This window comes from Pleurodeles waltl, chromosome 5, assembly GCF_031143425.1.
Source record: "Pleurodeles waltl isolate 20211129_DDA chromosome 5, aPleWal1.hap1.20221129, whole genome shotgun sequence".
In the NCBI taxonomy this organism is placed as follows: Eukaryota; Metazoa; Chordata; class Amphibia; order Caudata; family Salamandridae; genus Pleurodeles; species Pleurodeles waltl.
Window position 1 is genome coordinate 574,760,565 of NC_090444.1, and position 20,730 is coordinate 574,781,294.

The 20,730-nt window shown below is 47.4% G+C and overlaps 1 protein-coding gene across 2 annotated transcripts in view; it reads right to left on the minus strand.

The window, feature by feature from the left end:
- The window catches only part of USP34 (ubiquitin specific peptidase 34), a 1,940,069-nt gene that overhangs the window by 609,912 nt on the left and 1,309,427 nt on the right, over positions 1–20,730 (minus strand). For both annotated transcript variants that reach the window (XM_069234398.1, XM_069234397.1), the window contains one exon: positions 522–673. In XM_069234398.1, the coding sequence (XP_069090499.1) occupies positions 522–673 (152 nt within the window). The remainder of the gene's footprint in view (positions 1–521; positions 674–20,730) is intronic.

Sequence of the window (20,730 nt, forward strand, 5' to 3'; positions counted from 1 at the left end):
TCACTCTAACCATAAGGAGCTTCGCTGTCTTCAGGTGTATATTACAATATGATTTTCAGGATTGGAAGTCATAGTCAGAAACGGGGCAGACAGAATTGGGGGGGTCAGTAATAGACATCTGTCCCTTGCAATCCCTACAAGGTTTAAATTCTGATTTCTTGTGGGAAGACATATCACTGCTCAGGTAAGTTGTTTTGAGTTAATTCCTCAAAAAGATGGAGCTATGGATCAATTTTGAAGGACTGGAAAAAATGAATGGACTTTGTTGCACCAGGGCAGGTGCTATGTGGCTTTAAGTGACTTCACCTGATGCCACTTATGGTGTGATTACGGAGCCAGGGCCCCCCTATCAGTGATGTGAGTGCTTTGAAGTTTCTTGATCCAGTCGAATGACGATTGGTGTTCTACAGGTGAGGAATCTGTAGGTAGAAGTATCCATAAAGAAAATCACTTCTTAATAACTATGAAAATAAAAAGCTTTCATCACAGAAACTAAAATGGCAACTGAAACCTTTCCTTACCGTTCAGAGCGTGACTGCTCAACAAGAAAAGCAATCAGAGCAACCATTTTTTCAAGAGCAGCAGGTCTGTATTTTTCTTCTGCCATCGAAAGAATATCCTCCTCTTCTTCCTCCTCCTCACCTTCCTCTTCAGACAGCACTTCAACCTGTGGCTACATGATATAAAATAGTTTGCTTCCTTAAGTTTAGCCATTTTTAAAGGAGAAGTGTACAATTGCTACACAATAGAGATTTATCTATTCTGTGTCCTGTCTGAGGTAATGAGTGTTTTTAATCACCACTTCAATTACTTCACAATTCAATTCCTATACATAAAAAGGTACTCCCAGAACATCCCTTATGTAAAAACAAAAAGGTGCTAATATTGCGCAACTAAGCGAACACCAGCATGGGTTTCATACTAATAAAATGGCAGTCATAATCCTAAGTAAAACTTCCTATTTAAACCTCCCGCTTTGTATTCAAGAAGCAGCCAACAGAAGAAAAGAATATGATCGACCTACAAGCCATCTAAATGCATTGTTGTAGAGCAACTATTCCCAGGAACAAAGTAACACATTCTTCCATTAATCCATGCAGAGCAATTTGCAGTGGGTTTGAGACAAACGTACAAGTTACTTACCTTCGGTAACTAAATATCTGGTAGAGACATATTCTAGTTGCAGATTCCTTACCTTAGAATTCCTTACCTTAGAATTTGCCCCAGGCGTCAGACTGGAACTGAAGATTTTTCTAAGAGCAATAACCCTTCTGCTTTGGCAGGAGGCATTGGTCGATGCCGCAGGCGTCGTTGGCGACTAAGTCACCGTGATGACATCAGGAATAGTACATAGACGACGCCTCAGCGCAGTGACATCAGTTTCTTTAAACGACTTTCCATGCTAAAGCGCAGAGCCGTTATTAACACTGAAATTGGTGCCCCAGAGCTAAGGACCTTCAGGTGGGAATCCCTGTCTCTAGAAATTAGTTTGCAAGCAGTAAGGATGGCTGGGTCGGTAAGGAATCTGCAACTAGAATATATCTAAAACAGATATTTTGTTACCAAAGGTAAGTAACTTGTACATCTGATAGAGACTTCTAGTTGCAGATTCCTTACCTTAGCATAGATACCCAAGCAATGCCATCCTCGGTTGTGGGCTGCGAACCAAAATCAAACTAGAAAGTCCTGCAGCACCGAACGACCAAAGTAGCTGTCCCAACAGACCTGACTGTCGAGGCAGTAGTGTTTACAAATGTGTGCAGGGACGCCTACACAGCTGTCTGGTAGATATCTAGGACACAAACTCAGCGTGTTAACGCAGTGGAAGCAGCAGTCGCTCTGGGGGAATGAGCATGCAAAAAGTAGGCAGGGTGATGGACTGGCCTACATGAAAAGGTATAACCACCTTTGGAAGGAAGGCTTAGTGTGCAACACCACTTTGTCAGGGTGCACAGACAAGTATGGAGGTTTGGACAAAAGGGCCTGAAGCTCACTCACCCTGCGAGCAGAGGTGATGACAACAAGAAAGATAGTTTTGAAGGTGAGGACCCGTAAGAGACAATTGTGCATCGGCTCAAAGGGAGTACACATTAAATAAGTGAGGACAAGATTGAGGTCCCACTGAGGCATGATTAATGGAGTGGGAGGAAATAAATGGGTGAGACCATTCAGGAATCTATCCACAAGAGGAGATTTAAAGAGTGAGGGCTGACCAGGTGTAAGGAAATGCCTCCTTGGCATGGTTACCCACTGACTTTTTGCCTTTGCTGATGCCAAGTTATGATTTGAAAGTGTGCTGAGGCCTGCTAACCAGGCCCCAGCACCAGTGTTCTTTCCCTAAACTGTACCTTTGTCTCCACAACTGGCACACCGTGGCATCCGGAAAAGTCCCTCGTAACTGGTACCCCTGGTACCAAGGGCCCTGATGCCAGGGAAGGTCTCTAAGGGCTGCAGTATGTCTTATGCCACCCTGGGTACCCCTCACTCAGCACACGCACCCTGCTTGCCAGCTTGTGTGTGCTGGTGGGGAGAAAATGAATAAGTCGACATGGCACTCCCCTCAGAGTGCCATGCCAACCTCACACTGCCTATGGCATAGGTAAGTCACCCCTCTAGCAGGCCTTACAGCCCTAAGGCAGGGTGCACTATACCACAGGTGAGGGCATAAGTACATGAGCACTATGCCCCTACAGTGTCTAAGCAAAACCTTAGACATTGTAAGTGCAGGGTAGCCATAAGAGTATATGGTCTGGGAGTCTGTCAAACACGAACTCCACAGCACCATAACGGCTACACTGAAAACTGGGAAGTTTGGTATCAAACTTCTCAGCACAATAAATGCACACTGATGCCAGTGTGGAATGTATTGTAAAATACACCCAGAGGGCATCTTAGCGATGCCCCCTGAAAACATACCCGACTTCCAGTGCGGGATGACTAGTTTTGCCAGTCTGCCACACACCAGACATGTTGCTGGCCACATGGGGAGAGTGCCTTTGTCACTCTGTGGCCAGAAACAAAGCCTGTACTGGGTGGAGGTGCTTCTCACCTCCCCCTGCAGGAACTGTAACACCTTTTTGCACTGTGTCCACTTTTAAAATAGCTTATTGCCATTTCTGCCAAAACTGTACAGGCTATTGTGATTATTCAAAGTTCCTAAGATACCTGAGTGAAATACCTTTCATTTAAAGTATTGTTAGTAAATCTTGAACCTGTGGTTCTTAAAATAAACTAAGAAAATATATTTTTCTATATAAAAACCAATTGGCCTGGAATTGTCTTTGAGTGTGTGTTCCTCATTTATTGCCTATGTGTGTACAACAAATGCTTAACACTACCCTCTGATAAGCCTACTGCTCGACCACACTACCCCAAAATAGAGCATTAGAATTATCTCTTTTTGCCACTATCTTACCTCTACGGGGAACCCTTGGACTCTGTGCATGCTATTTCTTACTTTGAAATAGTACATACAGAGCCAACTTCCTACACCAGGTAACCTAAGAAAGGCTGAAATGGCAGATAAATGCCCTTTAAGGGTGCCCAAAGCAGAGCCCTGCTGGGCCAAAGAAAGAATGAACAAAAGAACCTCAGATAGAGGGGCAGAGAGTGGATCAAGAGGTTTGTTGCTGCAGCATACCACAAATTTATGCCGACAGGCGTATACCATTTTGTTGGAGGGGCGCCTGGCTGCCAAGATAAAATCACAGACTTTGGGTGGAAGATCAAAAGTCGTCAACTGTAGCAGCTCAATCTCCATGCATAAAGACAGAGATTGGACAGTTTCGGGTGGAGAACCATCCCCTGCTGCTGCGACAAAAGATCTGACTAAAGAAGTCGCCTGAGTGGAGGATCGATGGCCATAGTCAATAGCTCTGGATACCATACTCTCCGTACCATACAATCCAGAGCCATCAAGATGATTGGGCCTGTTCGTTCCTGATCTTCTTGAGAACTCTGGGCAGAAGTGGTACAGGCGGAAAGGAGGCTGGAGTTCCACTCGAGACGAAAATCGTCTCTGAGCGAGTGCCACCTTGGAAACTCCAACGTGCATGTAGGAAGTTGGCTGTTTATGTACTACTTCAAAGTAAGAAATAGCATGCACAGAGTCCAAGGGTTCCCCTTAGAGGTAAGATAGTGGCAAAAAAGAGATAATTCTAATGCTCTATTTTGTGGTAGTGTGGTCGAGCAGTAGGCTTATCAGAGGGTAGTGTTAAGCATTTGTTGTACACACACAGGCAATAAATGAGGAACACACACTCAGACTTTACTCCAGGCCAATAGTTTTTATATAGAAAAATATATTTTCTTAGTTTATTTTAAGAACCACAGGTTCAAGATTTACAATCAGTACTTCAAATGAAAGGAACTTCACACAGGTATCATAGGAACCTTGAATCAGCAAAATAGCATGTACAGTTTTGGCAAAAATGGCATTAAGCTATTTTAAAAATAGACAGTGCAAATTTCAACAGTTCCTGGGGGAGGTAAGTATTTGTTAGTTTTGCAGGTAAGTAAACCACCTACAGGGTTCAAAGTTGGGTCCAAAGTAGCCCACCGTTGGGGGTTAAGGGCAACCCCAAAGTTACCACACCAGCAGCTCAGGGCCGGTTGGGTGCAGAGGTCAAAGTGGTGCCCAAAACGCATAGGCTTCATTGGAGAAGGGGGTGCCCCGGTTCCAGTCTGCCAGCAGGTAAGTACCCGTGACTTAGGAGGGCAGACCAGGGGGGTTTTGTAGGGCACCGGGGGGGGACAAAAGTCAGCATAAAAAGTACACCCATAGCGGCACGAGGGCGACCGGGTGCAGAGTGCAAACAGGCGTCGGGTTTGCAATAGGTTTCAATGGGAGACCCAGGGGTAACTTCAGCGAAGCAGGCAGGCAAGGGGGGGGGGGGGCTTCTCCGGGGTAGCCACCACCGGGGCAAGGGAGAGGGCCACCTGAGGGTCGCTTCTGCACTGGAGGTCGGATCCTTCAGGTCCTGGGGGCTGCGGGTGCAGTGTCTTTACCAGGCGTCAGGTTCTTTGAAGCAGGCAGTCGCGGTCAGGGGGAACCTCTGGATTCCCTCTGCAGGCGTCGCTGTGGGGGCTCAGGGGGGGCTACTCACAGGCTCGCAGTCGCCGTGGAGTCCTCCCTGTAGTGTTGTTTCTCCGCAGGTCGAGCCGGGAGCATCCGGTACAGAGTGGAAAGTCTCACGCTTCCGGCGGGAAACGTGGAGTCCTTTAAAAGTTGTTTCTTTGTTGCAAAGTTGCAGTCTTTGTGGAACAGGGACGCTGTCCTCTGGAGTTCTTGGTCTGTTTAGATGCAGGGTAGTCCTCTGAGGCTTCAGAGGTCGCTGGGCCCTGGGGGAAGCGTCGCTGTTGCAGTTTTTCTTGAAGTGGGGAGACAGGCCAGGAGGGCTGGGGCCAAAGCAGTTGGTGTCTCCGTCTTCTCTGCAGGGCTTCAGGTCAGCAGTCCTTCTTCGTCTTCAGGTTGCAGGAATCTGATTTCCTAGGTTCTGGGGTTCTGTGTTTAGGTCTGGAAGGGCAGTAGCCAATGGCTACTGTCCTTGAGGGTGGCTACACCCTCTTTGTGCCTCCTCCCTGAGGGGAAGGGGGCACATCCCTATTCCTATTGGGGGAATCCTCTAAAATCAAGATGGAGGATTTCTAAAGGCAGGGGTCATCTCAGCTCAGGACACCTTAGGGACTGTCTTGACTGGTGGAGACTCCTCCTTGTTTTTCTCATTATCTCCCCTGGACTTTCCGCCAAAGACTGACACAGACCAGTCAGTCCTGCAGTGAAGGATTGGGTAAAATACAGGGGGCATCTCTAAGATGCCCTCTATGTGCATTTTTTAATAAATCCAACACTGGCATCAGTGTGGGTTTATTATTCTGAGAAGTTTGATACCAAACTTCCCTGTATTCAGTGTAGCCATTATGGAGCTGTGGAGTTCGTTTTTGACAAACTCCCAGACCGTATACTTAATATGGCCACACTGTACTTACAATGTCTAAGAATAGACTTAGACACTGTAGGGGCATATTGCTCATGCAGCTATGCCCTCACCTGTGGTATAGTGCACCCTGCCTTAGGGCTATAAGGCCTGCTAGAGGGGTGACTTACCTATGCCACAGGCAGTATTTTGTATGCATGGCATCCTGAGGGGGATGCCATGTCGACTTTGCCTTTTTCTCCCCACCAACACACACAATCTGCAATGGCAGTGTGCATGTGTTAGTTGAGGGGTCCCTTAGGGTGGCACAACAAATGCTGCAGCCCTCAGAGACCTTCCCTGGTCACATGGCCCTTGGTACCACTGGTACCTTTTACGAGGGATTTATCTGTGTGCCAATTGTGGAAACAATGGTACGTTTTAGGTGAAAGAACACTGGAGCTGGGGCCTGGTTAGCAGGGTCCCAGCACACTTCTCAATCAAGTCAGTATCAGTATCAGGCAAAAAGTGGGGTGTAACTGCAACAGTGAGCCATTTCCTTACACCCTCTCATTGGAAAATCCTCCATCTTGATTAGGAGGATTTAGCCCAATAGTGATAGGGATGTGCTCTCCTCCCCAAAGGGAGGGAGTACAAGGAGGGTGTAGCCACCCTCAAGGACAGTAGTCATTGGCTACTGTCCTGTGACCGTAACACACCCTTAAATTCAGTATTTAGGGGCGACCCTGAACCCAGGAAATCAGATTCCTGACGACCTATAAAGAAGAAGGACTGCCTAGCTGAAAAATCCCACAGAGAAGGAAGACAACAAATGCTATGTCCCCAGCCCTACCTGCCTTTCTCCAACTTCAGAGAACCTACACCAGTGATGCATCCTGCGGGCCCAGTGTCCTGTGGACATCGGACCTGTCCAACCAAAGAAAGAAGAAACCATCTCACTTCAGAAGCGAGCCCCACCACTCTGCACTAGACGCCCCTTGCTGGTGGCCAGAGAAACCAACGACCCAGAGAGGATCCCCAGGTGACTCTGACGACGTGTCCACCCTGGGCTAACCTCTCTCCACCCCCATGATGACGCCTGCAGAGGGAATCCCGAGGACCCCCCTGACTGCGACTGCCTGGGACGAAGATATCCGACGCCAGGAGAAGCACTGCACCTGCAGCCCCAAGCCCATGAGAAACAGACCACCGAAGCAGCAGTGACCAGCAGGCGGCCCTCACCCTTGCCCAGATGGTGGCTGGCCCTAGAAGCCCCCCTGTGCCCTGCCTGCAACATCTGAGTGACCTCCGGGCCCCTCCATTGAATCCTTGAACGCCAATTTTGCCCACTCCACCCTGCCTCCCCTGTGCCACTGAGGGTGTGTTTTGTGTGCCTACTTGGGACCCCCTCTGGTCTGCTCCCCGAGGACACGGGTACTTACCTGCCAGCAGACTGGAACCGGAGCATCCCCAGTCTCCATAGGCGCCCATGTTATTTTGGCTCCTCTTTGACCTCTGCACCTGGCCGGCCCTGTGTTGCTGGGTGTTTGGGGTTGACTTGAACTCCCAAAAGTGGGCTACCTATGCCCCAGAGACTCAACTTGTAAGTGCTTTCCGTACCACATTAACCTAACTGTACTTGCCTCCTCCAGGAACTGTTGAATTTTGCAGTGTCCACTTTTAAAATAGCTTATTGCCTTTTTATGAAAAACTGTGTACATTACTGTTTTGGTTCAAAGTTCTAACTATACCTATGTGAAGTACCTTGCAATTAATGTACTTACCTGCAATTTGACTCTTGTGGTTCTAAAATAAATTAAGAAAATAATATGTTTCTATACAAAAACCAATTGGCCTGGAGTTAAGTCATTGAGCATGTGTTCTCATTTATTGCTTGAGTGTGTACAACAAATGCTTAACACTACCTTCTGATAAGCCTAACTGCTCAACCACACTACCACAAATAGAGCATTAGTAATGTCTATTATTGCCTCTGTCAAACCTCTTGGGGAACCCCTGGATTCCGTGCACATTATATCTCATTTTGATATAGTATATACAGAGCCAGCTTCCTACAATGGGCCATCCTGGTATTCATAAGGGTCCAGGGACCGCCCCAATCCTTCCCCAAATTCGTACCCATAGGAAAAAGGGTCCAAATCCAACCTGGGGTGAGTAGGCCCCATCGAAGACAGAGGAGGCGTCGGCCGACGCCACTCCAACTCCTTGGGGATAAGGATCGGATCAACATCGATAGTGGGCACTACTGACATCAGGAGCGTCGACAATCGTCCTGGTGCCGGGGAAGGTCTCAGTGGTGCGACCGGCGATGGTACAGATCCGGAGGGGACCTCGGTGGCCGGAGCCTAAGCCGCTGGCGCGGAACCCAAAGGCCCCTCAGCTGAACCCCTTGAGCTCGAAGGCGCTGTATCGGGGTCGGTCCACCCAAAGATGAGGTGCATGGACTCACAGACTTACTTAAGCTGGGCGGGGATCGCTCCGGCTCCCGAAAACTCAGGGAAGCATGGAGCGGACCCAGAAAGAGGCTCCAAGGATAGAAGCCTTGAGCGTCGACCGAGCAACAGGGTGAAGTCAAAGTGCGATGAGACCGATTCGACGACGACTTCTTACCTGCACCCGAGGATTTTGAGGAAGACGAGTGGTGATGGCTCCACGAACGGTCTCAAGACCTTCCTCTCGAGCGAGACCGGGACCTATGTGGAGTCGATTGATGGGCCGCCATGAGCTTGAGGGACCGCTTCCTCAAGGTCTTCGGGTGCATGGCCCAGCACTCGGAGCACAACTTCAAGTCATGGTCACGCTACAGACAACCCAATGCGGATCCATCACCGGCATTATGCGGTGACGGTCCTCGCACTGCTGGAACCCAGTTTTTGGGGACATCCTTGACGCAGCAAAAACTCACTATAAAACTTGACAAAACAGGAAAAAATCAAGCAAAAAGAGACCAGGGTAGCTCTCTCTGGATCAGCGAGTGGCGTGGAAATAAAAGAACTGACGTCACTGCACTGAGGCGGCATCTATGTACTACTCCTGACATCATCACGGCGACTACGATGCCAACAAAACCCATGGAGTCGACCGACGCCACCTACCAACTCGCAAGGGTATTGCTCAAAGAAAAATCTCCAGACCCAGTCTGGCACCTGGGGGAAATTCTAAGGTAAGGAATTTGTAACTAGAAGTCTCTATCAAATTTCCACTCCTAACTCAGCAATGCCAGCTCACTCTACATTGACATGCCAGTACTCTACTACTTCTCCATATGCTCTCGCTCTCTAAACAAAACCTCTTCCAAGATATACCAAATATGCACTACAATCAATGTATCTACACATAATGGAGTCCAAGAACTCTGGCTAGGGAGCAAATAGTTTTTGACCCTTAAAAGACACAAACTGTCTCACTTTTCATTGAGAAAATAATTAAAAACACTTTCTGAATCTCACAAACACAGTCTCATCCATCCAGAAATGCACAAAGATATGCACAGGCATACTACATCAGTCATTCACTTAAGCCATCAACACACGGGGAGTGAGTTATGGATATTTAATCTAAAAAACAAAAAGTAAACTGATAAGCTAGTGGTAACAATGTTTTTAAGGAGTGTGTGGAAAAGGGGTGTAGTATATGGTGTGGTCGTGAGACCTCACTGTGTAATACAGTACCAACCCCTTTAGGACCAGTCAGGTTTTGTTTGTTAAACCTTAGCTCAACCCTGGGCAGCTGTGTCCCTGAGCAGTCAGGCTTACACAAAGGAACAAGTGTAAAGCATTTGAACACCACAAAACAACTGCAAAAGAAAAAAGAGAGACTCAAGAAATTCAACACCAATTTCAACAATAGACTAGATTTTTATATATTTTCAGACACCAAAACAAAAAGACCCACAGGAGGGTTCTGGAGATACACATTTTACAATGTACAGTAAATCACAGCTTTTTACTTAACCATTAGCAAGCAGTAGCAAACTCCAAGAGATTATGAGATTTTCAGTCTCCACTATTTAGTTAATAGCAGTTTTCTAAGAGACGTGGGAGGCATAAACACAAAGGGCAGATGACAGCACAATTGCCTGGTTTATTGCTTGAGTATCTATATTTATTTTAATAAATGGATAACCCATCGTTTGTTCCTATGCGGGATCATTCCTCAAACCACAGCTGGTGGCTGATATTTCTAATATGATTAGTTTTAGAAGGAGTAGATCACCATGTTGTTTTTTTTTTTTTTTTTTTAATGTTTGAAAAAACATATGGCCAAATGTGTACACTTATACGGCAGGGATATGATCCTTTTTGTACTGTCACCGGGATATAAGAATGAAGACAAGAAAGGTGCAACTGCCTTGTTTACTGCTCGATGTACTATATATGCTGCAATATATGGATAATGGGCCGCTTTTTCCCATGTTAGACTTTTCCTCAATGTTCAGCTGGTTGCTGCTGCTATATTTCTCAAGTGCTTTAATTTTATGTGAAGTAGATCGCTGTGCTTTCCTTTTTTTTTTTTTTTTTTTTAAAAGGACATTGCTAGAAGTGCACTCTTGTACATCAGGTTTTACTATCCTTCCCCTACTCTTATCAGGGCTGTATGATGTGCAGAAAGGACCACTTTTGTTATGAAAAACAAGTTACTTACTTTTGGTTACGGTTTATCTGGTAGAGACTTTCTCTAGCTGCAGATTCCTTACCTCAGAATATTCCCTAGGTATCAGACTGGATCTGGAAATTTTTCAGTGGTACCTCAGTGCGCCGGTAAGTAGTGTCAATCGGCGGCACCACATGTGACGTGAACCACCACAGGTAACTACATTAGCTTCTTTTCAGGATATTTCTGCAGCAGAAGCACATTACCACGTAAGAAAGTTTATGAATCAGTGTGCAAATACTAAACACCTACAGGTGTCTTCTAAACCGGAAAAATTTGTTTGTAGAAGGGAGGAGAATGGGAGGGTCGGTAAGGAATCTGTGGCTAGAAAGAGTCTCTACCAGATAAAGAATTACTGAATGGAATTAACTTGTTCATCTGATAACGACTTCGAGCCACAGATTGCTTAGCTGAGAATAGACACCCAGGTAATTTTTCCCCCGAGGAGGGTCTGCAAAAAGATTACATCAAGTAGTCCTGAACGATCGAATGGGCTAAGTGTGCATTGCAATGGACCATGCTGTTGGGGTAGTAGTGTTTGGTAAACATGCACAGAGATGCCTGCGTAGCAACGTGACACAACTCTGAGATGGATCAGTCCCCAAGTAGGACATATGTCAGGGCTTAATTTAATGGAACAAAGTGGTTGGAAGGGAAGACTCCTAGTTGAACCACCTCTGTCAGCACATTCATCTTGACTGCCACTGTGTACAACTGAAGGTCCAAGATCTGAGCTGCCCTACGTACCAACATCGCAAAAGACGCTCCCTCTTCCATAGCCATGGTACGAGGGAGAGACCAGTCCAGTATCAGATGAGGTGTCTAACTCAGTGGCTTCTGACAGTTCCTCAAACCAGTTGTCCAGTTTCTGCTCTTATTTAGGGGACTTGAAAGTTCATAGAAGTTCACAGACCCCTCCCAGTCATCTCCCTCTCCAGGCCTATCAGGTGAATAAGGCACTGGCTCCACTGAGGGAAGCACAGGCCTGGACAAAGTAGGTCAACGTCGCTCCAGGTCTGTGAAGGTATCAGGAATTATGATTGGAGCTGCGCTGCCTAGGAGCGGTGGCAGCGCCAGCACTGGAGCAGGAGTAGATTAAGGTCTTGCCAACAGCTTCTCTCCAAATCCAGCAAGAGATCCACGGGGACCGACTGGCACCAATGACAATCCAACCGGTGTGGATCCTGTAGTGGCCCCTCCCACAACCACGGGGCCTGTAGGTGCTCCAGAGGGACGAGACACCCAAATATGAAGCACAATGGCCTCATGAAACTCTTTCAACTCGGCAGAGGTCGCTGCTGCTTTGGGAAAATCAAGTAAGCACAGAGCGGACCCAGATTCAAGTACTGCCGACTTATGGGGCCTGGAGTGTCGATGGTCCTGCATCTCATCATAAGACTTTGACGGACGAAGTGAAGTTGAAGATCTCTTCGATTTCTTTGCTGTATTAAGTTTGTGACACTTTCTCAAATTCCCAGTCGATTTTAATCGCCACAATGTCAGTCGCAATGGGCTCTGCGAATGGTTCTGGGACCTTCCTTGTGAATGTGACCTCGAACGTCATTGAGTCAGGTGGCGAGGAGCTTGGAGGAGCGCTCCGTCAGTGTCTTGGGGTGCATGAAGCAGCAGTCCCCACAAGCCTTTGAGTCATGGTCTGGCTCCAAGCACCACAAACACAGTAAGTGGGAGTCACCAAAATATGCCTTGGACAGTACTCACATGGCTTGAAAGCAGCTGGTTTATTAGGTGACATATCTACACACCAGGAGAAGATCTAAAAAAACAACAACAAAAACAAGTTGCTAAAAAGTCACAAAAAGCCACTCAAAAAGTGACTGAAGAGTAGTTCAGACCCTATCAACACTATCTGGCAAGGAAAGCCGAGCTGGTGCATACATTCGGACCGTGCATGTTACCTCCAGTGCCGATGACACAGTTGCCATGTGGAACTGAATGATGCTGTAGGAAAGTAGCATCTTTTATAGCATTTTTGCCTGGTGTTGGTGTGTTCAGACTGTAGTACACTGGGACCCTGCTAATCAGGACCCCAGTGTCAGTGCTCTCTCCTCTAAATTTGGTAGTATGGTAACTTTTACATCCCACAATTGGCATATTGGTGCACCCATTTAAGTCCCTAGTGTGTAGTACTTAGGTATCAAGGGCATTGGTAAACCAGGGGTCTCCGATGGGCTGCAGCATGTATTATGCCAACCATGGGAGCCCAAGCAAACTGTGTCTGCTGGTCTTTCATTGCAGCCTGTGTCAAATGATTCATGCACCTTTCACCCTAGATATAAGGCTTGCCTTATATTGCTGTCACTGCACTTGGACACTGTAAGTCATCCCTATGGTAGGCCCTTCAGCCCAAGGGCAAGGTGCATGTTCCTGAGTGTGAGGGTACCCTTGCATGAGCAGAGTTGCCCCTGCAAACCCTGGGCTTTTTAAGTGTAGGGAAGCCATTTTAAGGTATGTAGTGGACACTGGTCAACACGAGTAGTCCAACTACATAATGGCTTCACCAAACCTAGGCATGTTTGCTACAAAGCATGTTGGAATCATGCAATTACACCAATACCAGTGTTAGTTACATGATACCATGTACTCTGGGGGTTCCTTAGAGTATCCCCCAGTTTGGCCTCTACAGCCTTGCAGGGTCTGCACGTCAGTCCGCGCTGCTGCCTACCCCTGACACTGTTCTGCCCTCCTGCTGATTAACCCCTTCGCTGCCAGGCGTTTTCCCCCTCCTGTGCCGAGCCTTTTTTGGGCTATTTGGGGCAGTTCGCGCTTAGGCCCTCATAACTTTTTGTTCACATAAGCTACCCACGCCAAATTTGCATCCTTTTTTTCCAACATCCTAGGGATTCTAGAGGTACCCAGACTTTGTGGGTTTCCCAGAAGGAGGCCAAGAAATTAGCTAAAATACAGTGAAAATTTTGTTTAAAAAAAAAAATAAAATGGGAAAAAGGGGCTGCAGAAGAAGGCTTGTGGTTTTTTCCCTTAAAATGGCATCAACAAAGGGTTTGTGGTGCTAAAATCACCAGCTTCCCAGCTTTCAGGAACAGGCAGACTTGAATCAGAAAACCCAATTTTTCAACACACTTTTGGCATTTTACTTGGACATACCCCATTTTTACGATTTTTTGGTGCTTTCAGCCTCCTTCCAGTCAGTGACAGAAATGTGCATGAAACCAATGCTCGATCCCAGAAACCGCAACATTTCTGAAAAGTAGACAAAATTCTGAATTCGGCAAGGGGTAACTTGTGTAGATCCTACAATGGTTTCCTACAGAAAATAACTAAAAAAAAAAAAAAATGAAATTGAGGTGAAAAAATGGCAGTTTGTCTCTACATTTTACTCTGTAGCTTTTTCCTGCAATGTCAGATTTTTGAAAGCAATATACCATTACGTCTGCTGGACTCTTCTGGTTGCGGGGATATATAGGGCTTGTAGGTTAATCAAGAACTCTAGGTACCCAGAGCCAATAAATGACCTGCACCGCGCAGTGGGTTTTCATTCTATACTGGGTATACAGCAATTAATTTGCTGAAATATAAAGAGTAAAAAATAGCTATCAAGAAAACCTTTGTATTTCCAAAATAGGCACAAGATAAGGTGTTGAGGAGCAGTGGTTATTTGCACATCTCTGAATTCCGGGGTGCCCATACTAGCATGTGAATTACAGGGCATTTCTCAAATAGACGTCTTTTTTACACACTTTCTTATATTTGGAAGGAAAAAATGTAGAGAAAGACAAGGGGCAATAACACTTGTTTCGCTATTCTATGTTCGCCCAAGTCTCCCGATAAAAAGGACACCTCACTTGTGTGGGTAGGCCTAGCGCCCGCGACAGGAAATGCCCCAAAACACAACGTGGACACATCCCATTTTTTGACAGAAAAGGTGTTTTTTGCCAAGTGCCTACCTGTAGATTTTGGCCCCTAGCTCAGCCGACACCTAGGGAAACCTATCAAACCTGAGCATTTTTGAAAACTAGAGACCTAGGGGAATCCAAGATGGGGTGACTTGTGGGGCTTTGACCAGGTTCTGTTACCCAGAATCCTTTGCAAACCTCAAAATTTGGCTAAAAAAAACACATTTTCCTCACATTTTGGTGACAGAAAATTCTGGAATCAGAGAGGAGCCAAAAATTTCCTTCCACCCAGCGTTCCCTCAAGTCTCCGATAAAAATGATACCTCACTTTTTGTGGGTAGGCCTAGCGCCCGTGACAGGAAATGCCCCAAAACGCAACTTGGACACATCACATTTTTTTAAAGAAAACAGAGGTGTTTTTTTGCAAAGTGCCTACCTGTAGATTTTGGCCTCTAGCTCAGCCGGCACCTAGGGAAACCTACCAAACCTGTGCATTTTTTTAAACTAGAGATCTGGGGGAATCCAAGATGGGGTGACTTGTGGGGCTCTGACCAGGTTCTGTTACCCAGAATCCTTTGCAAACCTCAAGATTTGGCAAAAAAAAAAAAAACATTTTCCTCAAATTTCGGTGACAGAAAGTTCTGGAATCTGAGAGGAGCCACAAATTTCCTTCCACCCAGCGTTCCCCCAAGTCTCCTGATAAAAATGGTACCTCACTTGTGTGGGTAGGCCTAGCGCCCACAAAAGGAAATGGCCCAAAACATAACATGGACACATCACATTCTTTCACAGATAACAGTGCCTACCTGTGGATTTTGGCCTCTAGCTCAGCCGGCACCTGGGGAAACCTAGCAAACCAGCACATTTCTGAAAACTAGACACCTAGGGAAATCCAAGATGGGGTGAATTGTGGGGCTCTGACCAGGTTCTGTTACCCAGAATCCTTTGCAAACCTCAAAATGTGGCCAAAAAACACTTTTTCCTCTCATTTCGGTGACAGAAAGTTCGGGAATCTGAGAGGAGCCACAAATGTCCTTCCACCCAGCGTTCCCCCAAGTCTCCCAATAACAATGGTACCTCACTTGTGTGGGTGGGCCTAGCGCCCACGAAAGGAAAGGGCCCAAAACACAACGTGGACACATCACATTTTTTCACAGAAAACAGAGGTGTTTTTTGCAAAGTGCCTACCTGTGGATTTTGGCCTCTAGCTCAGCCGGCCCCAGGGGGGGCAGAAATGGCCTAAAATAAATTTGCCCCCCAACCCCACTGGGGAGCGACCCTTGCCTACGGGGTCGATCCCCTTGCGTGACGGCGAAAAAAAAAAATATATCCTCAGTGCCTAGAGGGGTCGCTCCCTTATGACAATTTCATTTTGTAAAAGACATCCCTGGTGTCTAGTGGGCGTTTTGACAGCCGGATTGCTTTCAATCCATCTGCCAAAACGCAGAGAGAGAATTCAAAAGGAAGGAAATACATTTCCTTCCCTTTAAAGCCTCTCTCTGCCTCCCCCACGTGATCGGAAGAGAAATTCCAGCGCAATGGGGGAGGCTCTGTGACAAACAGCGCGCGCTCGCGCACTGATGTCACAGGGGGGATGGTGGAGGGGTCGGGGTGGAAGGGGAAGGGCTTCCCCTTCCATCCCTGCCTTTGGGGGGTTGGGGGGGAAGCGCACAGAGGGAGCGAGAGCGCTTCCTCTGAGCTGTGTGCCGAGGACGTAATGGTTACATCCTCGGCACAGCAGGACGTAACCACTACGTCCTCGGCACAGAACCGGTTAACCAACTTGAGCAGGGGAATAAAGAAGAAAGGATTTCCTGTAGGGAAGAGGTGTGACCACCTCTTCCTACGAAATAACTGCCTCTAGGGTGGGGTGGGGTGGGGTGGCCTATGACCGCAACCAGACTGCTTTGAGGGACACATTTGGTGCCCTCCTTGCATAAACCGGTTTCCACCAGTGCAGGAACCCCCAGTTCTCACTCTGGCACGAAACCACACAAAAGACAGGGGAGTGACCACCCCCCTGTCCAGCTCCTCCCCAATAAAGGTCCACTGAGCTCTGTCAGATGACCACTTGATTCTGCCATCTTGGAATAAGATGTGCAGAGGCCCCTTGAAGCATCTGACTGGTTAACCCAGGTGGGAGAAGTCCCTGACCCCCTCTGATAAGTGGGTCACCGCAGACAGTGTCCAACCCCCTTTATGGGTTACTTAATGGCTCCCCTGAGGGTGGAACCCAAATTCATTGAGCAAGACTACAAGGAACTCTCTGCAAGACACTTCTGCAAACCTGGCCTCCGGAACCGCTGCTGGTCTGCCTTAGGAACCGAAACAAGACAGTATCCAGTTGGGAGGGCTCCACCTGCAACATTGTTTCTCCGTCTCCTGCAAGAATTCTCCAACATCGGTGGCTGTGCAACCTCCAGGGTCACAGGGACTCTGTTTGCATCAGAAAGCAAGAAGGAATCTTCCTTGGAGTGAAGGAGTCACTTCCCTGCATCCACAGGACCCTCAACTACAACAACCGGCTGGTGGATCCTGCTGTCCCATGGACATTGAAAGTCTCTACAACACAGGTTCTGTGGCCCTATCCAGGTCCAGCTTGCCTTCTAACAAATTTGGGAGACAATGGGTCTTTGCTGTAGCCACTGGGACGGAACCCATGTGCACTGGGTCTGTTGCCAAGGCTTGTTGACTCTTCTTCCAGAAGATCTTTGAGCTCCAAGAAGCCCCATCCTCCAGGGCTCTGCAATTCCAAAGACAGCATCCACCCATTAACTCCTGCTGCGTGGGACTAATTCTTTGTTGTGCTGCTGAGGCCTCCCTGCAACTCCCTGTGTCCCGTGGCAGTGGGTCCGCATGGAGGCTCCAACGATTCCTGCTGGCTCTTCTACTTGCTGAGAGCCACCCCTGATCCCCCTCCAAGGGTCGAGTCTTTAGGACCTTGCTGGTCCCTAAAATCCTGCAAACTTTCCTGCAGCTTCTTTCTGTTTTTGCTAATGCTTGTTGGTGGTTCTGCTGACCACTGATCCGTCTGCAATCCGTTAACCAACGTGGGAAAGCTTGTGGTGACTCGAAGGATTTTTCTGCATCACTTGGACACAGCAGCTGTAATCCTTCCTTCAAAGGCCTGCAGGAACTCTGCCCCAAGAAGAGTGGGCATTGGCTACCTGCACTGCCTGGACATCTCTGAGTTGTCTGGACTGTTCTTCTTGTCTGGAATCCACCCTTGGGTTCCACTGATCTGGTCCCTTGGTTGCAACAGCAGCTCGGCAAACGAGGCTCCAACTGACTCCAACTAAGGTTTCCGACATTGATTCACCCCTATGCACCTGAGCTCCCTGGTGTAGGTACTCCATTTTCCGGGGTATCAACGGGTGGGGGCACTATTGAACCTTCCTTGTGCCAGCTGGTTTTCTGAGGGTCCTCTGGGAAGGGTCCTGCATCCTGAAAATTCCAACTGTGACGGTCCTGTCTTAGTCTATGTGGCACACAGCTAGATAACACCTCTGCACACAGGCACCTGGGGGGATTTCGATGACTTATTTTGGGTAATTTCATATTCCCCTAGTCCCTGGGATTCTAAGACACTTACCTTGGTTGGGAACCTCTGTTCTGGTGCCACTTTCTTAGTATATGGTTTGCCCCCCCCCACCCCACAGGGTCCCACATATTTCTATGTTTTTCCTGTGTATTACTATATATTATTGTGTGTTGATATCTCCAAGTAGAGATATACCAACGTTAGGATAGTACTAGTATTATAATAAAGAATACTTTGTCACCTGGTGTGGTTCTTTCTTGTGTGAACATCACTGACTGATTACTGTGGTACTGTAAGTGCTTTACTCCTCCCTGATAAGCCTGAGCTGCTCTCCACACATACCCTGAGAGAGCTTTGGTTATCTAGCCATCACAACACTATCACCAAGGATTGCCTGGACTAAGTATAGGGTGCCACATCATAAAATGAGCCTGCCTTCTACAGACGCCACTAATCAGCACACATGGGTACAGCTCAATACAAATTTCAGATCCAGTCTGATGCCAGGGGATAATTCTAAGGTAAGGAATATGCAGTTAATAGTCCCTATCAGATAATACTCTTCAACTGTGCCTAAAACAAAGCTTTGCTGGCCTAACGATACACCAAACAACAAGACCTTGGACAAAGGTGCAGAGAGGGTATCAGCAAGTTTTGTAGTGCACCAAACTACAAACATGCCTCAAAGGCAGCCGTATACAGTCTTAGTTGAGGATCGCCTGGCAACTAGAATGACTTCACAGACCTCTGAAGAGAGGTCACAGACTGCCGTTCAATTTCCATGCATGATCTCAGATTGTATGCAGGATCGGGTGCAGAACCTCGCCCCGTTTCTGTGACAGGAGAATTCTTCCAAAGGGGTAGACTGATCGGAGGAACAATTCTCATTGAATTAGGAAAACCATACTGTACGAAGCTGGCTCTCTATATGGTGTACTAAAAAGAAGTACACCGTTCAAAAAGTCCAGTGGATCCCCAGTTGGTTTGCAGAGGAAAAAGTAGACAGGACTAATGCTCTATTTTGTGGTACTGTGGGCAAGCAATTAGGCTTAAGAGAGGATTAAGCATTTGTTGAAATCACAGAGGTAATAAATGAGACACACAAACAAAGAAAAAATCCCAAAAAGTTTTAGAAAAATAAAATTTATTTTTATTTATGTTTCAAAACCAAGAACTTCGTAATGAGGCAAGGAGATGTTCAAGCATAAATACGTGGCAGATTCAAAAATCAACAGTGCAATTTTTCAGTTCAGCAATGTTAACCTTTGTGAGGGAAACAAGAATACAGTTTTTAAGTACACAACTTACAAATCCAGTCTTCAGGGTTTTAGGTCAACACCAGGCAAGGTTCAAATCAGTACCAACAGTGCACCCATAGCGGCACACGGGCAGCATGGTACAGCGGTCACATTCAGAGTTTGATGCCCAATGTTAACAAATAAGACTGGAGGTGAAGGAAGATGCGCTGCTCACAGGTGGAGTGAAGCGAGGCCAGGGGCCGATCTCCTGGGATTGAGGTAAACACAAGGAGGGCCACAAGACAGAACCAAACTTACACCCTCGGCGGCACAGTGGCGGCCGGGTGCAGAGTGCCAACACAGCATCAGGTACCCAATGTTATCCAAAGGAGACTGGGGGTAACTGAAGAGGTACTGCTCAAAGGTGAGTAAAGCGGTGTCAGGGGTCGATCTCCTGGGCTTGTGGTAAGCACAGGGGGGCCACAAGGCAGCACCAAACTTACACCCTCAGCAGCACAGGGACGGCCAAGTTTTGAGTGCCACCACAGCATCAGACACCCAATCCAATGCATATCAATGGGGGAGATCTGTTTTGGAAAAAAGGCTGCAGGCTCAGGCCAGGAGGCTGAACGAAGAAAACCCACAGCTGCCCAGGTGATTTCTGATGCTAGGGGACACTGACAGTCCAGGTCCCCAAGGCCCAGGGGCTCTGGGTGAAGGGGTATTCTTTGAAGTCTGGAACAGCTTACCAGGTGGGTCGCGGTCAGGGGGAGCCTTCAGTTTGAGGCTGCCGGCTTTGAGGCAGAGTCTGACAGGGGTCAGCTCCCAGTGGACTCCGACCGAGAATCGCTGGGAAGCCTTCACAGGACCAGTGGACCACTTGGACTTGGGCCATAGGCATCAGGTGCAGAGGTGGGTCCAGAGGCAGGTTTGCTGTTCCTTACAACATAGTTCTATTTAAGTTGGTTTCTTCTTGAACAGGTCTGCTATTCTCTGGAGATCTTGATCTTTTTCAAAGGCAGGCAAGTACTCCCAAAGCTTTGGAGGACAGGGGGCTGCAGGACATGTCGTCCTTAGGCACAGGATCGTCAAGGGCTGCAGACAGGCTGGTAGGGCTGGGGCAAAGTCAGTTGGTGTCTATGGTCTTCTCTGCTGGAGCTGCTCTGTAGTGTCCGGCTCTTCTTAGGTCGTCAGGAATCTGAGTTCTAGGGTTCAAGGGTGCCCACTAAATACTCAATTTAGGGGTATTACAGGGAGTACTAGGTGGTAGCCAATGGGCTGATCTCCTTTAGAGTGACTACACCCTTCTTATGACTATTTCCACTGGGAAGTGGGCATAGCCCTAACCCTGGGGATAGTTTACTTGGAAGTAGCCATGCCTGTTCTCATTGGACCATAGTTCACAAATAAATGATCAGACTGTCTAATGTATTTAGTTTTATCCAAACAGAACTTTAGAACTCTTTTTAGATCTAAAGAGTGTAGAGCTC